Source organism: Oncorhynchus kisutch, linkage group LG6 (genome assembly GCF_002021735.2).
Source record: "Oncorhynchus kisutch isolate 150728-3 linkage group LG6, Okis_V2, whole genome shotgun sequence".
In the NCBI taxonomy this organism is placed as follows: Eukaryota; Metazoa; Chordata; class Actinopteri; order Salmoniformes; family Salmonidae; genus Oncorhynchus; species Oncorhynchus kisutch.
In genome coordinates this window covers 37,741,934-37,766,368 of record NC_034179.2, presented here as the reverse complement: position 1 = coordinate 37,766,368, position 24,435 = coordinate 37,741,934, and the positions used below count along the sequence as shown (strand labels likewise).

At 45.1% G+C, this 24,435-nt stretch overlaps 1 protein-coding gene across 4 annotated transcripts in view; it reads right to left on the bottom strand.

Moving 5' to 3' along the window:
• LOC109892789 (homeobox protein cut-like 1) overlaps nt 1-24,435 on the bottom strand; it is a 263,867-nt gene that overhangs the window by 117,195 nt on the left and 122,237 nt on the right. For all 4 annotated transcript variants that reach the window (XM_031826693.1, XM_031826696.1, XM_031826695.1 and 1 more), the window contains exon 3: nt 5,195-5,242. In XM_031826693.1, coding sequence (XP_031682553.1) covers nt 5,195-5,242 — 48 coding nt within the window. The remainder of the gene's footprint in view (nt 1-5,194; nt 5,243-24,435) is intronic.

Genomic DNA, 24,435 nt, shown 5'->3' with positions numbered 1-24,435 from the left:
ACATGTCTCTCTCTGCCACAGCCATCATGTCTCCTGAAGGTTTCTGTATCATTCGGTTGCCTGACTAGGCTTGGTGGGGTTTGAATGAGTAACACTGATTCTGTGTGCCCTTAAATAAAAGAATAGCCTACACTGCATGCTAAAGATTTACTCACATTTAAACCTCATTCCTTAGCAACTGATTTCTTTCGATTCCGCTGAGTGATTCGATCCATGTTCTTCCTTCCCAATTTAATTTACGATGACAGTTTGTCATCAAGAAACGTTTTACTGCCACAGCAAATATACACTACATGATCAAAAGTATGTGGTCACCCGCTCGTCGAACATCTCATTCCAAAATCATGAGCATTAATATGGAGTTGGTTCCCCCTTTGCTGCTACAACAGCCTCCACTTTTCTGGGAAGGCTTTCCACTAGATGTTGGAACATTGCTGCAGGGACTTGCTTCCATTCAGCCACAAGAGCATTAGTTAAGTTGTGCGATTAAGCCTGGCTCGCAGTCGGCGTTCCAATTCATCCCAAAGATGTTCGATGGGGTTGAGGTCAGGGCTCTGTGCAGGCCAGTCAAGTTCTTTCACATTGATTTCAGACAAACCATTTCTGTATGGACCTTGCTTTGTGCACAGGGGCATTGTCATGCTGCAACAGGAAAGGGCCTTCCCCAAACTGTTGCCACAAAGTTGGAAGCACAGACTCGTCTAGAATGTCATTGTATGCTTTAGCGTTAAGATTTCCCGTCACTGGAACTAAAGGGCTTAGCCTGAACCATGAAAAACAGGCCCAGAGCATTATTCCTCCTCCACCCAACTAGACAGTTGGCACGAAGCATTGGGGCAGGTAGCATTCTCCTGGCATCCGCCATACCCAGATTCATCCCTCCAGAGAAGGCGTTTCCTCTGCTCTAGAGTCCAATGGCGGCGAGCTTTACACAACTCTAGCCAACGCTTAGCATTGTGCATTGTGATCTTAGGGCTTGAATGCGGCTTCTCAGGCACGGAAATCCATTTCATGAAGCTCCCGACTAACAGCTCTTGTGCTGACGTTGCTTCCAGAGGCAGTTTGAAACTCGGAAGTGAGTGTTACAACCGAGGACAGACTATTTTTATGCGCTTCAGCACTCGGCGGTCCCGTTCTGTGAGCTTGTGTGGCCTACCACTTTGCGTCTGATCCGTTGTTGCTCCTCGACGATTCCACTTCACAATAACAGCACTTACAGTTGACCGGGCAGCTCTAGCAGGGCAGAAATTTGAGAAACTGACTTGCTGGAAAGATGACATCCTATGACGGTCCCACGTTGAAAGTCACTGAGCTGTTCAGTAAGGCCATTCTACTGCTAATGTTTGTCTATAGAGATTGCATGGCTGTGTGCTCAATTTTATACACATGTCAGCAACGGGTGTGGCTGATATGGCCAAATCCACTCATTTGAAGGGGTGTCCAAATACTTTGGTATATATAGTGTATCTGAGATAGACTCTGAGCGGTGTCTTGGAGAAGAAGAGGTGGTCCAGGGAGAGACAGAACACTCTGGTGGCGTCACACATGACATATACACGCGTCACACTTCACGCTACATGCAAGGACGTGTTCCCTCAGAGGTTTTGGCGACAGTAGGGGCAGAATCAGGAGATGCCGGGAATGTGTTTGTGGGCATGCATATGTGTGTGTACGTAGACAGGGGGAGGCTACAGCCGCAGCGTGGGGGGGGAGGGGGGGCTACAGACGCAGAGTGTGTGGGGGGGTATAGTAGAAAGATGCCATTGAGCTCTCCACCGCTCCCTCCCTCCCCCACCTCCCCCCTGCTGTGGTGTGTGTCCACATGGGCCTGTGGGCGCCGCATGCTGAGCTCTGTTCCCCATTGTGTTCTCATTTCCTGACAGGAAAAGAAGCGCTCGCTCATTTCACAAATAAAAAAAACTGAAAGAGATCTGGCTGCCTCGCTTGGCCCTTTCCCTAACCCTTGAGGGCTTCCAGAAGTATCTCAGACATCTCAGATATTCTAATGCACCACACGTCATGCTCTGCCTTGTAGATAATGAACAGAGGGAGCAGAAAAATAACCTTATTTCTCTTGTTCCCCCTATGGAGAGCCGAAATGCTTGTGTACTGCATCTTCTGCATCTGACAATCTGCTACTTTGAATCACACCAAGAGTATCAATTTTGTAATTTGTTTTTCTTCCTATTTAAGCAGTCCACAAATACTGCTTTCACACCAGAAGATGTACAGTATATAGTGAGATCTACAGTATATCGTTATCTCTCACCCAGCTCATGCTCATGGAAAACAAAGTGAAACTCTAAATTCCCGTGATGATAAGTTGGGACTTTGCGAAGGTCAGGGACTTCTCCTGTCCTTGCCAATCGTCCTATTTATTCACAGAGGAGATAAATGAAAATGGCTGCAGGAATTTCAGACTGGGGCCTGAGCCGGGCCGGTGTGACGTGGGTGATGGGTATTTTTAAACCTGGGTTGATTTAAACAGGGGCGATTACCTCCGTCAATAATAGGCCTGGGGGCCCTTGCGCCAACCACAATGAACGCTAATGGGCCAGACGGGCTGCAGTGCGGTTCCGCCCTGCTTGAGAGAGGTGTACAGGGAGCCGTCTTTCCAGCCCCTTTAACTTCATGAAAGTTACATGGCGCTCCTCGCTGCTGAATTATAAAGAAATGCTTTTAGTGGCTTAAGAAGCTTCTTTACTGGGAGGCATCGGCGAGAGCCATTTTGAGATGGTTTGAGAATGACAGACATTTGAAGCAAGGCTGGGTTTACTGTACTTTATTTATCTTCTCTCTTACTTTATTAAATCCCATCTGCGTTCTGTTTCTTATTGGCGATTTCCTGTCCAGAGGTCTATATTTCTGCCTCTATAGTAGCCACTGACCAATTACTGAGTCATGTCACGCAGTAGCAGTTAGGAGTTTTATTTAGTAGCTATATAGAGGGCAGCCAAATTCTTGGGCCTCTTAGTGAGAGAGTGGGCTTTGTTTTAGAACATTTAAAAATAATCATTTAAAGAGCCGACAGGAATATGAATATAATTAAGTAATGGTGACTAATTACGGTCAGGGATATGTATCTGACTGGGTTACTGGGTGTACTGTGGCAACACAATGGTTCTTATAGATAGAGTTGGGAGACACGTGCTCATCAAGGTGATCAAAACGAACGTGTGACAGTTTGATTTCAATACGCACTACAATGAACGGTTTCTCTGAAGGGATTTCTCGAATAATCAAATTTCTCAGTGTAGTGGAATTAACTTAATATGCATCAACTTAAAAGTAATGGAATATCTTTGAGCATGCTAGCAATTTATTGTAAACACAAATAAGGTAGCAAATACCCAATCAAAAGAAAGGTGCACCACTGGGTTCCATTTTAGGGCCATTTCTTTATCAAATTGTAAGAATGTTTGTTCCACTAAGTAACACTGGATAGTACTGGTAAATCCTCCTTGAACAGGAAAATCAGAAACAGGACAGTATTCCCTGAAGAGAGTTTACTCATGGGTCAGACAACTAGTGATGCTCTGTCTGTAGTCTTGACACATCATCAGGGTGAGAGTTGTCATGGACACAAGCATTACACAAGGAAGAGAGCTCCAGATATAATTTAAATGCCTGCTTCTCTGTTTATATGTAAATGTTTAGACTGAATTCAAAATATTTTATATCATGAATTAGTGAGGGAGACTCACAAACACATGTTCTGAATGTAAAATGCAATCTGACAAAGTGATACAATCTTACTGTCCTCCATCATTACCAAATTAAATATGTACTGAGCAAGACAGGGGACAAATTTGAAGATGGCAACACTTGCATCTGTCTCCTAAAACGGTTGACAATTTTATGAATGCCACTTCCTTTGGACGAGAAGAATTAAAGTCCCTCAAACAAACAAACAATTACTTGTTCGCAACTGTGACCACATCAGTACATATTCAATACAGCTTTTTCTTTATAATTGATTCATAGAATTTCAATTCAAAACATCTCCTGATATGACAAAGATATTAAAAGTGAATTGACTCAGCCGAGGCAGGAGGCAGGAGGCAGACCCAGCAGTAGCAGAATAGCAGTGAAGCACTCTGAGAGGAGTCAGGCTGGGCCTGTATTGATGCTCTCCATAAAGCCTCAAATCACTAAGCCCTTATTTACTGCAGGAGTGGCACTCGAGGAGGAGGAATTAAGAGATGGCGCCAGAAACACAGCTCTCACTCGCACACCCCTCCTCCCCTTTCCCGCCTCAAGTCTCACAGCTCACATTATTATCATTAAAGTCCCCTAAATCAATGCTGAAGTTACCATACTTTCAGAGCGGCGCAAGGGCTCTCAGGACAAAATGTTAAATCAGCAGGGCTGCTCTCCCCTGTGGCTGGCCTAGGCTGTCAGGGCGCATTGTCAGGGTCAGGGATTTAAACCCGGTGCAGGCATAGTGGGCAATGCGCTCCCTCATGTGAGCCCCCCCACCCTCCTCCAGACTAGAGAGTTAAAGTGACATTGCCCCCCCCCCCCCCCGGGAATCCCCCCCTGGTCTGAACTGGCTCATTTACTTTAATCCACATACCTGTGTCACATTTCTGAGGCAATGATACCACAACATCACACACACACACAGAAAGGCAGAGCCTCAGCACAGGAGACACAATAGGCAACAAGTTTCTCCCAATACGTAAGGAATGATTCAGGAGGCCAATGACATTCATTTTGGCATCAAGAGGAGCTTTGCATCAGACGATGTGACACATAGCCATAATGGGGAGGTTGGGGGTGGTGAGTTATGAAACGGAGAAAGGCATGTCTGCCTGGACTTTCAGATTGCAGCTCTGATCAGGAGTGGTTTGGCTGGAATCTTTTAAGGGGATGCAATTTAAACATGGCTGGGAGCTAGAGAGCCTCATAAAAGGACACAAATAATGGACTCCCCTAGCGAGGGCTCCACTGAGGTAGGGAAAGCTCCTCCAGCAGGAGAGCAGAGCAGCCAGCCAGCAGCAGTCTGGCCAGGCAGAGACAGCACATGTCAGCCTTTATGGGGTACGTCAGGGAGCCACTGTTCCCCCGCAAAAACAAAATGGCCACCATCCCTCACTACATACACATTGTACTGTAGGCTACACACAAACACATCCATAATGGATAAAGAAAGCTGGGTGTAAAATTATCTAGAGTTTTAAATAGCACTCACCTCTGCTTGGAAGCCTTTGAGCAACGGAGCTACCAGCTTTCGCAGATCCTGCAACACAAAAAGGGAAAATGATTAGCGTCTCATAACAATGCTACTTTGTGGGAGAGTAAAACACAATACATTCCCGTATGGTGAAAAATGACCAAATCCTCCGTTTCCATAGTCTTTAATACCTCAGACATTGGCTTTATCACCACAGTATTGAGCTGAAACCTCTCACAAACAAACCATGTGTTTAGTTTAGAAAAGCCAGGCCCCATTTCCACTGCATTCTAAAAAAAAAAATCCCTGCTGTCAACTCTGATAGATGAGGCAGTGTTACCTTTTGTTCCCAGATCCGGAGCATAGAAATACGTTAAACATATGAAATTGGGGTCCTGATTTGTCAAAACCCTCCCTGAGGGTAGACTTGTTCTCTGGGAAAAGGTAGGAAGACAAAACAGAGTATATCACCTTGTGCTACCCTTGAAAGAGAGCAGAGAGGACGCTCTGTGTACCCTTTTCACTCGTACCCGTATATGGGTTGAAAATGGCAGATTTGGGGACTGATAAACAACTAAATTGGACAGTAACACAAGCTCTGGCTCTGCGTTTCACAGTGCTGTTTGGTTTTTGACTGACAGCCATTCTGAACAAAAAGTCCCCCCCCAATTCCCTGAATTGAATTGTGAAAGCCTAACACTTGTATATCCTATTTTAGAACTTAGCTAGTCATGTCGGCAATACAATAGGTTTTCAAATGATGCCCACCTGACCACCAGATTGCTATTTATAATGGATGTTTTTGGATTGTGTAGTAACAACAGTAATTGTGTGATGGCGGGGATGCAGGGCTGTGTTCCAAACAAAACAACAAGTGTGTTTGCACGAGTTCCTCAACAAAACAACTATGAGAGCTTACAGAAGCACCTTATATTTGAAGACTCGTCTTTGAGTCATAAAAGTGCATTAAAATGATATGTTGCACCTACCCCACATTTCCGAGCAATATTCTCATCATGTTACCGAATGTATCCAGAAAATTTGCAGATTTAGTTATCAACAAATGCGGCGAAAAAGTACAACAGAGCAATGTAATGTCTGGATTCAGTCTTGTGTCAGGTGAACTGTTGTGTCCTCAACTTTGGTCTAATCATTTTCCCATAGTCTCCAAACTGTTACCATGATTATGCATACGCTTTTCATATTTCTTCTGTAAGAAACATTTCAATTTAGCCCTACCCATATAGGCCAATTCCCACGAGTGTAAAGATTGAAAGGAAAAGCGTAGAGGGCAGGCAGCATACATTTATTTGCACATTTTCACACACACACACACACACACACACACACACACACACACTCCTCCTCATCATCGTGCCCTCTTTTCCCCACTGCACACATTCTGCATGACTCAGTTGTTTCTGGTTAAATCACCATTCATGCGAAAAGTAGCGACGCTACATGCAAATGTGAGCTCTGTTCATTAATTAACTTCTAAAAGCACTGTTAGGCCTGAAAAACGGGCCAACTTCAACAGCCGGCTATTTCTGTAGCATTATGTGCCTGCTTAACTTGTGAGAAACTGGGTTGAGTGTCGAATCTGCAGGCTGCGGTAGATGAAAATAAAACTCATTTGAAATGAAGTCACAAAAATAAGAGAATATAGAAGCGCTCCAATCAAAACAAACGTCTCCGTTGTTTCCGACTCAACCAATGATGAATCTCATCTTGGGCAACCAACAGTGGAGCGACTGCAACGCCTCGCCATTAGAGTATATCTGATTATGGCCAATTTCAATGTCCATTTGAACAGAGCAGGCGTGTTTGATAGTAAAATGTAATTAAATACGTCTCTGAATAAATCTCAGCTGGGCACAAAAAGGCCTTACATGAGGCCTCCCTATTGGAATGCACAGCATGCTCCAAAACAGAACTGACCACTGTAATGGAGTTAGCAGCAGCCAGTTAGTGGAGTGCATGCACCTACACTCGTGTGCGCACACACACACACACACACTTCTAAATGACTGGCCCGCATGAGACAAGTGGACATTTCAGTCACACTCAGGACACAGCAGAGGTGTACTCTGTGACACTAGCAAAGCACATGTGTGTCCTGTGACACAATATAACCTCTGTAACCGATTACTGAAACCTTGCGTCATATATTTTAAGGAGATCAACCCTACCTTGCAGGGTAGGCAAAACAACTATGTGACATTAAGAGCTTTTGAATGCCTGGGTCTCTGTCGTATCCTCTCTCCTCGTCTCACTTTCTCACACTCCATTTTGATGATGTGTTTAGGTGTGCCTCCTCTGACTGGCTGTTGTGTACACCAGTGTGCCCTCTTTCCCCCCTTTCCCTCCCTCCCCTGTTCCTCCAAGGAGCCTCTCTGTCAGACGCTGGGGGCTGGCTGACACAGGCCATGCTTTGCTGAGCTAGGCTAACGCTAAGCTAACGTTAGCTTGCGTGTTGGACTTTTCCCACTCCCGGGGAGGGAGCAGCTGGGCCTGCTAATCGCCCATCGGCACTGGCTACTGTACAGATGACATTTATGTAAGGGGCCACGTGACAAAGAGGAAACATCGCTCAACATCTGGTTTCAACATAACACTCCTGCCCTGGCCAAGAGAACTCACAAGTCTTTCTGGATCTCGACAGGGACACACGCACTCACACACACACCAAGACAATCTGCTTGAGAACTGCAAATGCAATTTTCCCGAATTTGATAGACAGACCTTCTGCATAAAACTGATCTTCACATTCTGACTGATGGAGAAAAAGGCTTAATGGTAATGATCACGTGACCAATAACGGCTAGCCCAGTAAACACTGGTCTTCAGTGTGACTGAGGACACACGATTCACAGCAGGAGTATTCAACCGGGGGTCCTGCAGGGGGTCCGCAAAAATATAGATTTCAATTGATTCATATTTATTATTCTTTTCAATGTGTTTTTATGAATATTGCTAGAAACAGAAAATTAATTTTGAATTAAAGAAGTGAATATTTATTTATTTATTTATTTTACCTTTATTTAACCAGGTAGGCAAGTTGAGAACAAGTTCTCATTTACAATTGCGACCTGGCCAAGATAAAGCAAAGCAGTTCGACAGATAAAACGACACAGAGTTACACATGGAGTAAAAACAAACATACAGTCAATAATGCAGTATAAACAAGTCTATATACAATGTGAGCAAATGAGGTGAGAAGGGAGGTAAAGGCAAAAAAGGCCATGATGGCAAAGTAAATACAATATAGCAAGTAAAATACTGGAATGGTAGTTTTGCAATGGAAGAATGTGCAAAGTAGAAATAAAAAAATAATGGGGTGCAAAGGAGCAAAATAAATAAATAAATAAAAATTAAATACAGTTGGTAAAGAGGTAGTTGTTTGGGCTAAATTATAGGTGGGCTATGTACAGGTGCAGTAATCTGTGAGCTGCTCTGACAGTTGGTGCTTAAAGCTAGTGAGGGAGATAAGTGTTTCCAGTTTCAGAGATTTTTGTAGTTCGTTCCAGTCATTGGCAGCAGAGAACTGGAAGGAGAGGCGGCCAAAGAAAGAATTGGTTTTGGGGGTGACTAGAGAGATATACCTGCTGGAGCGTGTGCTACAGGTGGGAGATGCTATGGTGACCAGCGAGCTGAGATAAGGGGGGACTTTACCTAGCAGGGTCTTGTAGATGACATGGAGCCAGTGGGTTTGGCGACGAGTATGAAGCGAGGGCCAGCCAACGAGAGCGTACAGGTCGCAATGGTGGGTAGTATATGGGGCTTTGGTGATAAAACGGATTGCACTGTGATAGACTGCATCCAATTTGTTGAGTAGGGTATTGGAGGCTATTTTGTAAATGACATCGCCAAAGTCGAGGATTGGTAGGATGGTCAGTTTTACAAGGGTATGTTTGGCAGCATGAGTGAAGGATGCTTTGTTGCGAAATAGGAAGCCAATTCTAGATTTAACTTTGGATTGGAGATGTTTGATATGGGTCTGGAAGGAGAGTTTACAATCTAACCAGACACCTAAGTATTTGTAGTTGTCCACGTATTCTAAGTCAGAGCCGTCCAGAGTAGTGGATGTTGGACAGGCGGGTAGGTGCAGGTAGCGATCGGTTGAAGAGCATGCATTTAGTTTTACTTGTATTTAAGAGCAATTGGAGGCCACGGAAGGAGAGTTGTATGGCATTGAAGCTTGCCTGGAGGGTTGTTAACACAGTGTCCAAAGAAGGGCCGGAAGTATACAGAATGGTGTCGTCTGCGTAGAGGTGGATCAGGGACTCACCAGCAGCAAGAGCGACCTCATTGATGTATACAGAGAAGAGAGTCGGTCCAAGAATTGAACCCTGTGGCACCCCCATAGAGACTGCCAGAGGTCCGGACAGCAGACCCTCCGATTTGACACACTGAACTCTAACAGAGAAGTAGTTGGTGAACCAGGCGAGGCAATCATTTGAGAAACCAAGGCTGTCGAGTCTGCCGATGAGGATATGGTGATTGACAGAGTCGAAAGCCTTGGCCAGATCAATGAATACGGCTGCACAGTAATGTTTCTTATCGATGGCGGTTAAGATATCGTTTAGGACCTTGAGCGTGGCTGAGGTGCACCCATGACCAGCTCTGAAACCAGATTGCATAGCAGAGAAGGTATGGTGAGATTCGAAATGGTCGGTAATCTGTTTGTTGACTTGGCTTTCGAAGACCTTAGAAAGGCACGGTAGGATAGATATAGGTCTGTAGCAGTTTGGGTCAAGAGTGTCCCCCCCTTTGAAGAGGGGGATGACCGCAGCTGCTTTCCAATCTTTGGGAATCTCAGACGACATGAAAGAGAGGTTGAACAGGCTAGTAATAGGGGTGGCAACAATTTCGGCAGATAATTTTAGAAAGAAAGGGTCCAGATTGTCTAGCCCGGCTGATTTGTAGGGGTCCAGATTTTGCAGCTCTTTCAGAACATCAGCTGAATGGATTTGGGAGAAGGAGAAATGGGGAAGGCTTGGGCGAGTTGCTGTTGGGGGTGCAGTGCTGTTGTCCGGGGTAGGAGTAGCCAGGTGGAAAGCATGGCCAGCCGTAGAAAAATGCTTATTGAAATTCTCAATTATGGTGGATTTATCAGTGGTGACAGTGTTTCCTATCTTCAGTGCAGTGGGCAGCTGGGAGGAGGTGTTCTTATTCTCCATGGACTTTACAGTGTCCCAGAACTTTTTTGAGTTAGTGATGCAGGAAGCAAATTTCTGCTTGAAAAAGCTAGCCTTGGCTTTTCTAACTGCCTGTGTATAATGATTTCTAGCTTCCCTGAACAGCTGCATATCACGGGGGCTGTTCGATGCTAATGCAGAACGCCATAGGATGTTTTTGTGTTGGTTAAGGGCAGTCAGGTCTGGGGAGAACCAAGGGCTATATCTGTTCCTGGTTCTAAATTTCTTGAATGGGGCATGTTTATTTAGGATGGTTAGGAAGGCATTTTTTTAAAATATCCAGGCATCCTCTACTGACGGGATGAGATCAATATCCTTCCAGGATACCCCGGCCAGGTCGATTAGAAAGGAATATGTTCTTCATAAAGTCATAATTATTTCTCAACTTCTAATATTGAGCAAATTACATTAATTGGAGCTAATTACACTTGGAGTATGTAAGGTTGGCTTTAGAAAAGCACCCGCGAGTACCAGTCTCAGAAAGTGCCGCTGCCTGCTGGTAAGCTTTTTTGACTTGGACATACATGTTTGCCAAAACATGGCTAACCTTTGTTTAACCAGCTAAAAAGCTGTCATTAGCGAAAATGTGTTCGGAGTTATCTTTCTAGATAATAGGCTGTTAGATTTTCTCATAAAATTTTACAAAAATGTATTCGTCACACGCTTCGTAAACAACAGGTGTGGACTTAGAGTGAAGTGCTTACTTACAGGCCTTTCCCAACAACGCAGAGAGAAGAAAAGAGAAATAATAGAAAAGTAAAACATGACGTAAAAATAAACGATACATGAGGAGTAACGATAACTTGGCTATATACAAGGGATACAAGTACCAAAATGAGGTGCAGGGGTACGAGGTAATTGAGGTAGATATGTATATAAACTATGAATAAAGGGACAGCTAGTCAACAGTAGTAGCAGCGTATTGGATGAGTAAAAAAAGGGTTGTGCAAAAAAGGGTCAATACAGATAGTTAAACAGTTAACCAAATAGCAAGCCGGACAAACTATTTAGCAGTCTTATGACTTGGAGGTAGAAGCTGTTCAGGGTCCTGTTGTTCCTGACTTGGTGCATGGGTACCACTTGCCGTACAGTAGCAGAGAGAACAGTCTATGACTTGGGTGGCTGGAGTCTTTGGCAATTCTTAGGGCCTTCCTCTGACATCACCGAGTATATAGATCCTGGATTGCAGGGAGCTCGGCCACAGTGCTGTACTGGCTCGTACGCACTGCCCTCTGTAGCGCCTTGCGGTCAAATGCCATGAAGTCAAAATGCTCTCAGTGGTGCAGCTGTAGAACCTATTGAGGATCTGGGCCCATGCCAAAACTATTCAACCTCCTGAGAGGGTGGAGGAGTTGTCGTGCCCTCTTCACAACTGTGTTGGTGTGTTTGGACCATGATAGATCCTTATTGATGTGTAGACCAAGGAGCTTGAAGCTCTCGACCCGGTCCACTACAGCCCAGTTGATGTGAAGGGGGGTGTGCTCTGCCCTTTGTTTCCTGTAGTCCACGATCAGCCCCTGTGTCTTGCTGACGTTGAGGGAGAGTTTGTTGTCCTTGTACCACACTGCCAGGTCTCTGACCTCCTCCCCTATAGACTGTCTCATCGTCATCGGTGATCAGGCCTACCCCCATCGTGTCGTCGGCAAACTCTATGACGGTGTTGCAGTCATGCGCAGCCACGCAGTCGTGGATGAAAAGAGAGTACAGGAGGGGACTAAGCACGCTCCCCTGAGGGGCCCCTGTGTTGCGGGTCAGCCTGGCGGATGTGTGGTTACCTACCCTCACCGCCTGGAGGTGTCCCATCAGGAAGTCCAGGATCCAGTTGCAGAGGGAGGTGTTTAGTCCCAGGGTCCATAGCTTTTTTGAAGAGCTTTGAGGGCACTATGGTGTTGAACACTGAGCTGTAGCGAATTAACAGTGTTCTCACGTAGGTGTTCTTTTTGTCCAAGTGGGAAAGGACAGTGTGGAGTGCAATAGAGATTGTGTCATCTGTGGACCTGTTGGGGCGGTATGCGAATTGGATGTCTGGGAAGGTGTTGATGTGAGCCATAACCAGCCTTTCAAAGCATGTTATGGCTACAGATGTGAGTACCACGGGCGATAGTCATTTAGACATGGTACCTGTTTGATGGTTTTTCAGCAGGCATAACAGGATTTCATATAAGCATCCAGGTGTCCTGCTCCTTGAAAGCAGCAGCTCTTGTCCTTAGCTCAGTGCAGATGTTGCCTGTAATCCATAGCGTCTGGCTGGGATATGTACATACGGTCAACAGTGGGGACGACATTGTTGATGCACTTTAATGAAGCCGATGGCTAATGTGGTCAATTTCTCAATGCCATCGGATGAGTCCCAGTACATATTCCAGTCTGTGCTAGCGAAACAGTCTTGTAGCTTAGTATCCACTTCATCGGACCACTTCCATATTGTGCGCATCACTGGTACTTCCTATTTGAGTTTTTGCTTGTAAGCAGGAATCAGGATAAGAGTTATGGTCGCCTCTAGTTGCACAGGTTACCTTACGTAAAATGGATTTCAGTTTTCGTGCATTAAAATTGCCGGCCAATAGGAGCGCTGCCTCTGGATGAGCAGTTTCTTGTTCGCTTATGGCCCTATACAGTTCGTTGAGTGCGGTCTTCGTGCTAGCAACAGTTTGAGATGGTAAATAGACAGCTACGAAAAATATAGATTAGAAAATTGGTAAATGGTAAATGGCTTGGTCTACAGCTTATCATGAGGTATTCTAACTAAGGCGAGCAGAACCTTGTGACTTCCTTAATTTTAGAGATGACGCACAAACTGTTGCCCCTTGAGCTTACCCGACACTGCTGTTCTGTCCTGCCGACGCTTTGAAAAACCAGCAAGAATATTATCCATGTCCTTGTTCAGCAACATTTTTGAGAAACATAGGATATTACAGTTCTTCAGGTTCCGTTGATAGGACAGTCTTGAATGGAGCTCGTCCAGTTTGTTCTCCCGCGATTGTATATTCGCAATAGAACAGAGGATAGAGGCAGTTTATTTACTCGCTGCTGTTGTTTCATCAGGGTGCCCGTAAGTCGGCCTCTATATTATCGCCGTCACTTTGTCTTCCGAGTGTCGGGGATTAGGTCCTGGTCCGGGGTGAGCAGTATGTCCTGCGCCGCCGACTCATTAAAGTAGAAATCTTTATCCAAATCGAGGTAAGAAATCGCGGCTCTGAAGTCCAGAAGCTCTTTTTGTCATAGGAAACGATGACATAAACATTATTTACCAAAAAAGTTAAGATCAGTGCAAAATAAAAAATAGCAAGTTTGGTCAGGAGCCTGTAAAACAGCCTCTGTACATTCCAGCAACATTCTCTGAGAAGGTGGTCAAAATAATGAAATACGATCTACCAAATCTATTCATTTTAAGATGTTGATTACTTCTCCTTTCCAAACACTTAATAAGGGTTGATATGGTGGCGGCACTGGAAAGATATATATTTTTTAATGATATGGTATACGCCATGTAGATGATGCTGTTTGATCAGGCCAGAAGAGACAGCAGGGTGAGGTATGCCAATGTATATGGAGACGAATGAAGTAGGGATGGCAGTTAAACCTGTAGGCAGCATACAGTACGCAGGCAGGGTAGTATGGTAAATAGCTCCAGAGAGCACAAGAGAGGAGTAAACAGCAGGGCTTCCCCTCTCTCTCTCTACACCACCAGGGAGCTCCCCGTCCTGGAAACCAGCCCAGAACTCCAGGGAAGCAAGCCTGCAGGTCCACACACACACACACACACACACACACACACACACACACACACACACACACACACACACACACACACACACACACACACACACACACACACACACACACACACACACACGTCTCAGCTAGCTGGAGGGAGCAGCGGGAGAGAGTGAGAGAGGAGGAAAGAAAGAAAGAGGGTGAGGAGTGTAAGGGAGGAGAAGAGGGGAAGAGGATGAGAGTCTGATACAGAAATGAGTTGACGAGCTTTACTTCTGACATGGTGGCCATCACCTAACCTTTCCTCAGGGATCCCCTCCACTGGCTGCCACCATTTAACCAAATATAATCTAAGCATAACGGTCACATGAACACAGTTTCTTCTAGGCCTGCCTTTCTTTCCCCCAGTGACAGTCCAGGACATAGACAATGGCTTCTTTTCATATTCAGCTTTTAAGTAACCCTCTCTCCTCTTTTAATAGTCGACCCACTGAGTGGCTCTCGTTTCGTGTTTGAGTGCACTGGACCTGTGCGGTCATTGTTCAGTGAAATAAGCAGCGTACAGTGGAGACCCTCAGGGTGTACTACTCGGGCCAACTAGCTCTCATCTCCACGCATCCCAGCTCTCCACTATAGAGGTTGGGCTACAGCATTAGTCTACGTCATGAAGATGAGAGAGAAAGCGTCTGGGTTTAGAAACAGCATTTGCGTCATTTATGTTTTTTTTGTTGCCTGTGTTGAGGGTTTCAAACGAAGTCACTTGTTTTGTACAGAGAGCATAAAATGGTATTTGAACTGAAGTGAGAAATAGGGAAGTAGAATGTCTATTCCTTGAGGGTGGAGAGCTGCTCTCCCTCCATTTCTCCCTTTTTATTTTTTCCCCTCGCGGTCCCTACCACGGGGTTAATCTCGGTTAACCCAGAACTAAAGTCCTGCGTAACTGGTCAGCTTCTCGATTAAGTTCTGGATCCATGTGTTAAGAGAAGAGATGCTAGAATGATGAGTGGAACAGGAACCCTCTTTCTTTGTCAGTGAAGGGCACATTTTTTTTATTTATTTAACTAGGCGAATGTCCCCTCCCCTTCCGAAATTCCAAAGATGCTAACACCTGCGAAATCGGGATTTGTCCAAATAACTTGTGACGAAAAACCCAAACCCAGGAACTAATGGTGCTCGTTATCCCACACATCCCATTCCTTACCGACAGATTCCATGGTACCAGTTATGTTTACATAGATCTGTCAATCTACCTCAATCCATTAAAAATGGGGTTAACACCATGGATGGATTTCTCGCTCTCCCTCCCTCTTTCCACCACTCCGTCCTTTTGCCACTGGGTCACTGTTGCACCATGGCAAGAGTTCTCTCTCTTTCCCCCACCCTCTGCCACTGGGTCTGTAAGCCAAGTGGCTGCTTGCCAAGCCTCACACTGGCTGTGGCCTGGCCTGGCTGAGGCTAACCCCCGTGTCTGGGCTACAGGCTGGCTACAGGGGGCAGACGAGTCAGCGGTCAGGGGCAAGGGGGCTCATGACTCAGCCAATGCCCTGCACATCAGTGCCCACGAGAGAGGGTCCTGCCAGCCCTGACATGACAGAGGGCAAGAAGAGGAAAGACAAGAGGATGAGGCAACGAATGAAAGAGGGAGGGAGGGAGAGCGAGCGATTGAGTGAGAGGGATTGAGATAGACTGAAGACTGAAGATGAAATGGAAAAGGGGGGAAATGAATGAGTACACAGTGAAAGAGTTGGACGAAACATCCTTTACATGTCTCTTTCCTCAGAGACCTCTCAGCTTAAACAATCTCCCACTTCCGCCAATGGCCAGTACCCCCCCACCACACACACATACAGCATCTTTAATGCAGGGCCATGAATGGAGGGGGGTTGTGTTGGTTGGTTCCAGAGAAATTATGGAGTGAATAATTCATGACTGACGAGGCTTTCTCCTCAGGCGGCGTCTGGCGCTCCCTGCTCTCTATTCGTACCAGTGTGGGCCCTTTCTCTCTCCCTTTCTCTTTTCCCTACCTTCCTCACCATTGCGCACGACTCCAACATCATTAAGCTTGCTGACGACACGAAGTTGGTAGACTTGATCATTGACATAAGACAGCCTATAGGGATGAGGTCAGAGACCTCGTGTCCACATCACTAAGGATCTATCATGGTCCACACACCCCAACACAGTTGTGAAGAGGGCATGACAATGCCTCTTCCCCCTCAGGAGGCTTTTGTCATAGGCCCTCAGATCCTCAAAAAGTTATACAGCTGCACCATTGAGAGCAACATGACTAGCTGCATCCGCTTGGTACGGAAACTGCTTGGCATCCGACTCTAAGGTGCTATAGAGGCTAGTGCGTACGGCCCACTACATCACCGGGGCCAAGCTTCTTGCTATCCAGGACCACTATACCAGGCGGTGTCAAAGGAAGGTCCTAAACATAGTCAGTCCAGCCACCCAAGTCGTAGACTGTTCTCCCTCTTACTGCACGGCAAGCGGTACTTATGCACCAATTCTGGAACCAACAGGACCCTGAATAGCTTCGACTTACACGCCATAAGACTGCTAAATAGTTAGTTCAATAGTTAACCAAAAAGCTACCCGGACTGTCTGCCTTGACTCTTTTTGCATAAACTTTTTTGACTCATCACATACAGTGGAGCAAAAAAGTATTTAGTCAGCCACCAATTGTGCAAGTTCTCCCACTTAAAAAGATGAGAGAGTCCTGTAATTTTCATCATAGGTACACTTCAACTATGACAGACAAAATGAGAAGGAAAAAAATCCAGAAAATCACATTGTAGGATTTTTTATGAATTTATTTGCAAATTATGGTAGAAAATAAGTATTTGGTGAATAACAAAAGTTTCTCAATACTTTGTTATATACCCTTTGTTGGCAATGACAGAGGTCAAAGGTTTTCAGAGGTTCAGAGGACAGAGGTTTTCTGTAAGTCTTCACAAGGTTTTCACACACTGTTGCTGGTATTTTGGCCCATTCCTCCATGCAGATCTCCTCTAGAGCAGTGATGTTTTGGGGCTGTTGCTGGGCAACACAGACTTTCAACTCCCTGTAAAAGTTTTCTATGGGGTTGAGATCTGGAGACTGGCTAGGCCACTCCAGGACCTTGAAATGCTTTATACGAAGCCACTCCTTCGTTGCCCGGGCAGTGTGTTTGGGATCATTGTCATGCTGAAAGACCTAACCACGTTTCATCTTCAATGCCCTTGCTGATGGAAGGAGGTTTTCACTCAAAATCTCACGAATCATGGCCACATTCATTTTTTCCTTTACACGGATCAGTCGTCCTGGTCCCTTTGCAGAAAAACAGCCCCAAAGCATGATGTTTCCACCCCCATGCTTCACAGTAGGAATTGTGTTCTTTGGATGCAACTCAGCATTCTTTGTCCTCCAAACACGACGAGTTGAGTTTTTACCAAAAAGTCATATTTTGGTTTCATCTGACCATATGACATTCTCCCAATCTTCTTCTGGATCATCCAAATGCTCTCTAGCAAACTTCAGACGGGCCTGGACATGTACTGGCTTAAGCAGGGGGACACGTCTGGCACTGCAGGATTTGAGTCCCTGGCGGCTTAGTGTGTTACTGATGGTAGGCTTTGTTACTTTGGTCCCAGCTCTCTGCAGGTCATTCACTAGGCCCCCCGTGTGTTCTGGGATTTTTGCTCACCGTTCTTGTGATCATTTTGAGATCTTGCGTGGAGCCCTAGATCGAGGGAGATTATCAGTGGTCTTGTATGTCTTCCATTTCCTAATAATTGCTCCCACAGTTGATTTCTTCAAACCAAGCTGCTTACCTATTGCAGATTCAGTCTTCCCAGCCTGGTGCAGGTCTACAATTTTGTTTCTGGTGTCCTTTGACAGCTCTTTGGTCTTGGCCATAGTGGAGTTTGGAGTGTGACTGTTTGAGGTTGTGGACAGGTGTCTGTTATACTGATAACAAGTTCAAACAGGTGCCTATTACATGTATGCCAGTTAGATTACATGTTATTACTTTTATATTATTTAGCTATTTTCTCTCTCTGCATTGTTTGGAAGGGCCCGCGAGTAAGCATTTCACTGTTAGTCTACACATGTTGTTTACGAAGCATGTGATAAATAAAAATGTATCCCCTTCCTCTTCCACTCCCTATGTTTCCAATTTCCTCACCACTGTCTCTTCCACACCTTGCACTGGCTAAGGTGATCTTTTTGTAGGATGTGTGGTGGAGGGTGAGGAAACTTTGGTCCTGAAGCAGAATGACTGAGCTTCCCGTGTCGCAGCCTGCAGTGTTTGTCATGTCAGCAGTAGTGTCAGCAGTAGTGTAACCAGGGAGTGAGTGAGTGAGTGAGTGAGTGAGTGAGTGAGTGAGTGAGTGAGTATGTATGCATGTACACTTGAAGTCTGAAGTTTACAAACACCTTAGCCAAATACATTTAAACTCAGTTTTTCACAATTGCTGACATTTAATTCTAGTAAAAATTCCCTGTCTTCGGTCAGTTCGGATCACCACTTTATTTTAAGCATGTGAAATGTCAGAATAATAGTAGAGAGAATTATTTATTTCAGCTTTAATTTCTTTCACATTCCCAATGGGTACGAAGTTCACATACACTCAATTAGTATTTGGTAGCATTGCCTTTAAATTGTTTAACTTGGGTCCAACATTTCAGGTAGCCTTCCACAAGCCCCCTACAATAAGTTGGGTGAATTTTGGCCCATTCCTCCTGACAGAGCTGGTGTAACTGAGTCAGGTTTGTAGGCCTCGTTGCTCGCACATGCTTTTTCAGTTCTGCCCACAAATTTTCTATAGGATTGAGGTCAGGGCTTCGTGATGGCCACTCCAATACCTTGACTTTGACTTCTAAGGTTTATGTGTAACCAATGTGACATGGCTAGCTAGATAGCGGGGTGTGCGCTAATTGCGTTTCAATTTGTGACGTCACTCGCTCTGAGCCCTTGAAGTAGTTATTCCCTTTGCTCTGCAAGGGCCGCGGCTTTTGTGGGGCAATGGGTAACGATGCTTCGAGAGTGGCTGTTGTCGATGTGTGCAGAGGGTCCCTGGTTGGAGCCCAGGTAGGGGCGAGGAGAGGGACGGAAGCTATACTGTTACATATGTAAACTTCCGACTTCAACTGAACACACACACACACACACATACACGTTTGGGGTCACTTAGAAATGTCCTTGTTTTTTAAAGAAAAGCACATTTAATGTTGTTCATTAAAATAACATCAAATTGATCAGAAATACAGTGTATACATTGTAAATGACTATTGTAGTTGGAAACAGATGATTTTTAATGGAATATCAACATAGGCGTACATAGGCCCATTATCAGCAACCATCACTCGTGTTCCAATGGCACGCTGTGTTAGCTAATCAAAGTTTATCATCTTAAAAGACTAATTGAGCATTAGAAAACCCTTTTGCAATTATGTTAGCACAGCGAAAAACTGTTGTGCTAATTAAAGCAATAAAACTGGTCTTCTTTAGACTAGTTGATTATCTGGAGCATCAGCATTTGTGTGTTCGATTACAGGCTCAAACTGGCCAGAAACAAAGGACTTTCTTCTGAAACTCATCAGTCTAATCTTGTTCTGAGAAATGAAGGCTAGTCCATGCGAGAAATTGGCAAGAAACTGAAGATCTGGTACAATGCTTTGTCCTACTCCCTTCACAGAACAGCGCAAACTGGCGCTAACCAGAATAGAAAGAGGAGGACCCGGTGCACAACTGAGCAAGTGAACAGGTACATTAGTGTCTCTAGTTTGAGAAACAGACACCTCACAAGTCTTCAACTGGCAGCTTCATTAAATAGTACCCGCAAAACACCAGTCTCAACGTCAACTGTGAAGAGGCGACTCCGGGATGAGGCCTTCCAGGCAGAGTTTCAAATAAAAAGCCATATCTCATACTGGCCAATAAAAAATAAATGATTAAGATGGGCAAAAGAACACTGGACAGAGGAACTCTGCCTAGAAGGCCAGCATTCCGGTGTCACCTCTTCACTGTTGACATTGAGACTGGTGTTCTGCGGGTACTATTTAATGAAGCTGCCACTTGAGAACTTGAGGCGTATACATGTATACATTAACTGTATACATTTCATACACCAAGGTATTTTTTAAATGTTATATTTATATCTTTAAATCAACCAATGAAATCAAGCCACATACAGCCATGACTACAGACACCGGTGCGTGTCTTTTCAAAGTATATAAATTAGTGACCCGCAGTGTTTGTCACTATACTCTGATGAAGACAGCTTGTCTGTCGAAACACTGGTTCTAGAATTATTGCATCTGAGCTCCTAGAGCGTGAGGCTCTCATTTTCTTTTTCAACTTCTGATCGTGACAAATTCAATGATCTCAGACATATTCGACCATGTAACCAGAGAGCATAATAGTCCCTTTCACATTGAACAGAATCCCAGGGAGAACAGGAATGTGTTAACAGGAGAAGATCAGAGGTAGGGTTATGCGTTCTGTTCCTGCACTAATGTGTCTCCACTCCATTGCATCCCTCCATATAACAGGCTAAAAACACCACTGGTTCTCTCTATCTTTCTGAAGGAACCAGTAGGGAAGGACTGGATAGGCCTATGTAGTGGGTTAATTCTCCACCTCCACCGTTGAGGGGGAAGGCCTGACCCCTGCTTGTCTTCCCTTGCTGATTGGGTTTGCCGAGCCCATCTGACAAAGTCAGAACACATTAGCCTGCTTCTTATTCCAGGGGTCCGGGCAGGCCAGGCTGGGTGCCACACAGCTAGGCTACACCTGCTACACCTCTGCAGGACAAAGAGAGAGCAGAGCAGGAAGCAGTGATGAATGAGAGGAGACTCCAATGATAAGAGAAACACCACCCGCCCTCCGCCGCTACAGGAAATAGAACCTCGACACTTCTGGGAGAGCACCAATTACAGAGCTCGTCTCTGTCAACGACCCCCCCCCTGATAGCAGACACTTTAGAAGTCGTTTTACAAAATGGTGACTCAATGCCACCAGACGTTTTACACACACAACCTTGGATGTCAGACACTTCATGGGTTATTTTACTAATGCATTCTCAAGTAGCAGACAATTCACAGAGTAGACTAGACCTATTCTACAAACCCCAATCACAATACCAAGTCCTTTACATGTTGTTTTACAAACACCGACTGAACAGAATATCAGACAATTTATGAGTTGGGGTTAGACAGACAGACAGTCTCCACAATACCAGAAGACAGAGCTATTTTACATTGGCAGAGGCTATACAAACACTATTCTGATACTAGACACTTCAAAAACCCCTACCCCAATACCAGAGGCTCACTGCTCAAATATAATACAATGAACTTCAAACACCTAACTGGCATACAATGCATTATCCTCACAGCCGGCCACAGACATGCAGACACCCTGACAACACATCTCACTATGTCTCTGGAGACCCCCAGACACAGACTCAATCCGTTTTATTATCAATAGGCAGACCCCTCCCTCTCGACAGACTCCCCCTCCCTCCTCCACTGCACTGCACACACCATCCACCGTGCCGCATCTGGAGGTGGCCAGATCCACTCACAATTAAAGACCCGGCTCTTTGACCTCCCCTCATTGCACTTCTGCCAAAGGCCAACAACCATTATGTCAGACCGGGGGGAAAAGAGCCTGATGTGGGAAACGCCAGACATTTAAAGTATACCGCCTCTAACTTTGTCACAGAAAATGACCAACCGTGGCTATATCTGTGTTTTCGACAACATGTGAGACCAAAATGAGAGAAACATGGGTAGTTTAAGGAATAATCCACCTCACTATTGTGGTTGTAAATTGATACCTAACGAACAGGGGGGGTTGAGGGGATGGGGTAGTCTCAGGGTCAAGTGGACTGGGGGAGGCAGGGGGAGGGGCTACGTGAGAGCTGGCCAGAGACACAGACACTCCTCTCCACCCCCCTCCAGCCCCCTGCTGCCCTCTCTTGCCCCAGACGCTTGTCTAGGAATGAGGTCACGACTCTCCCATAGTCCCCCACACAAAGGGCTGTAGTGTCGAGCTGCCCCTTGGGTCCCAGAGCTGGCCAGCCAGCCTGTCAACCAGGCAGCCTCATGGACAGCATCTTCTCCCCACAGATGCTACGCTGGTCTGGGCCACCATCCACAGTCCTCAACACCCCAGACAATACGATCAATCACCCCCGCTCCCAATGAAGAGACACACATCCTCTGCCCCCACGCCGCACCACAAACAAAAGCTGTCCAAGGTTTTTGAATGGCAGGGTTGGCCCGTTGTCGTTACTGAATTTTATTAAGAATTTAGATGCCCCCATCTTGGCAGTGTAGAGACATTTTAAACCCCCTGCAATACTAAGGGGCTGGGTTGGTGTCTACTAACCTAACATATGGAATTGTTTTAAGATGGTCGAACCAAGGATCATTTAGCTATTTGATTTTGAATTGTAGGGCCCGAGTAACTATTTAAAAATACAGTGGGGCAAAAAAGTATTTGGTCAGCCACCAATTGTGCAAGTTCTCCCACTTAAAAAGATGAGAGAGGCCTGTAATTTTCATCATAGGTACACTTCAACTATGACAGACAAAATGAGAAGGAAAAAAATCCAGAAAATAACATTGTAGGATTTTTAAAGAATTTATTTGCAAATTATGGTGGAAAATAAGTATTTGGTCAATAACAAAAGTTTCTCAATACTTTGTTATATACCCTTTTTGGCAATGACAGAGGTCAATCATTTTCTGTAAGTCTTCACAAGGTTTTCACACACTGTTGCTGGTATTTTGGCCCATTCCTCCATGCAGATCTCCTCTAGTGCAGTGATGTTTTGGGGCTGTTGCTGGGCAACATGGACTTTCAACTCCCTCCAAAGATTTTCTATGGGGTTGAGATCTGGAGACTGGCTAGGCCACTCAAGGATCTTGAAATGCTTCTTACGAAGCCACTCCTTCGTTGCCCGGGCGGTGTGTTTGGCATCATTGTCATGCTGAAAGACCCAGCCACATTTCATCTTCAATGCCCTTGCTGATGGAAGGAGGTTTTCACTCAAAATCTCACGATACATGGCCCCATTCATTCTTTCCTTTACACGGATCAGTCATCCTGGTCCCTTTGCAGAAAAACAGCCCCAAAGCATGATGTTTCCACCCCCATGCTTCACAGTAGGTATGGTGTTCTTTGGATGAAACTCAGCATTCTTTGTCCTCCAAACACAACGAGTTGAGTTTTTACCAAAAAGTCATATTTTGGTTTCATCTGACCATATGACATTCTCCCAATCTTCTTCTGGATCATCCAAACGCTCTCTAGCAAACTTCAGACGGGCCTGGACATGTACTGGCTTAAGCAGGGGGACACGTCTGGCACTGCAGGATTTGAGTCCCTGGCGGCGTAGTGTGTTACTGATGGTAAGCTTTGTTACTTTGGTCCCAGCTCACTGCAGGTCATTCACTAGGTCCCCCCATGTGGTTCTGGGATTTTTGCTCACCGTTCTTGTGATCATTTTGACCCCACGGGGTGAGATCTTGCGTGGAGCCCCAGATCGAGGGAGATTATCAGTGGTCTTGTATGTCTTCCATTTCCCAAAAAATTGCTCCCACAGTTGATTTCTTCAAACCAAGCTGCTTACCTATTGCAGATTCAGTCTTCCCAGCCTGGTGCAGGTCTACAATTTTGTTTCTGGTGTCCTTTGACAGCTCTTTGGTCTTGGCCATAGTGGAGTTTGGAGTGTGACTGTTTGAGGTTATGGACAGGTGTCTTTTATACTGGTAAGTTCAAACAGGTGCCATTAATACAGGTAACGAGTGGAGGACAGAGGAGCCTCTTAAAGAAGAAGTTACAGGTCTGTGAGAGCCAGAAATCGTGCTTGTTTGTAGGTGACCAAATACTTATTTTCCACCATAATTTGCAAATTAATTAATTAAAAATCCTACAATGTGATTTTCTGGATTTATTTTTCTCATTTTGTCTGTCATAGTTGAAGTGTACCTATGATGAAAATTACAGGCCTTTCTCATCTTTTTAAGTGGGAGAACTTGCACAATTGGTGGCTGACTAAATACTTTTTTGCCCCACTGTATATATACAACAATTATTTGATGAAACATTGAGTTTGGCCTTACTGCTATTAGCCCATAGAAACGCATTCAATAACATATCCATACATGGCAAAACATGAGAGATATAAGAAAGCTCAGGAAATTATTTTGATTGACCCATATTTAACAGCGCCTTCAGAAAGTACTCATACCCCTTGACACATTCCACATTTTGTTGTGTTACAGCCTTCATTAAGTACTCATACCCCTTGACTTATTCCACATTTTGTTGTGTTACAGCCTTCAGAA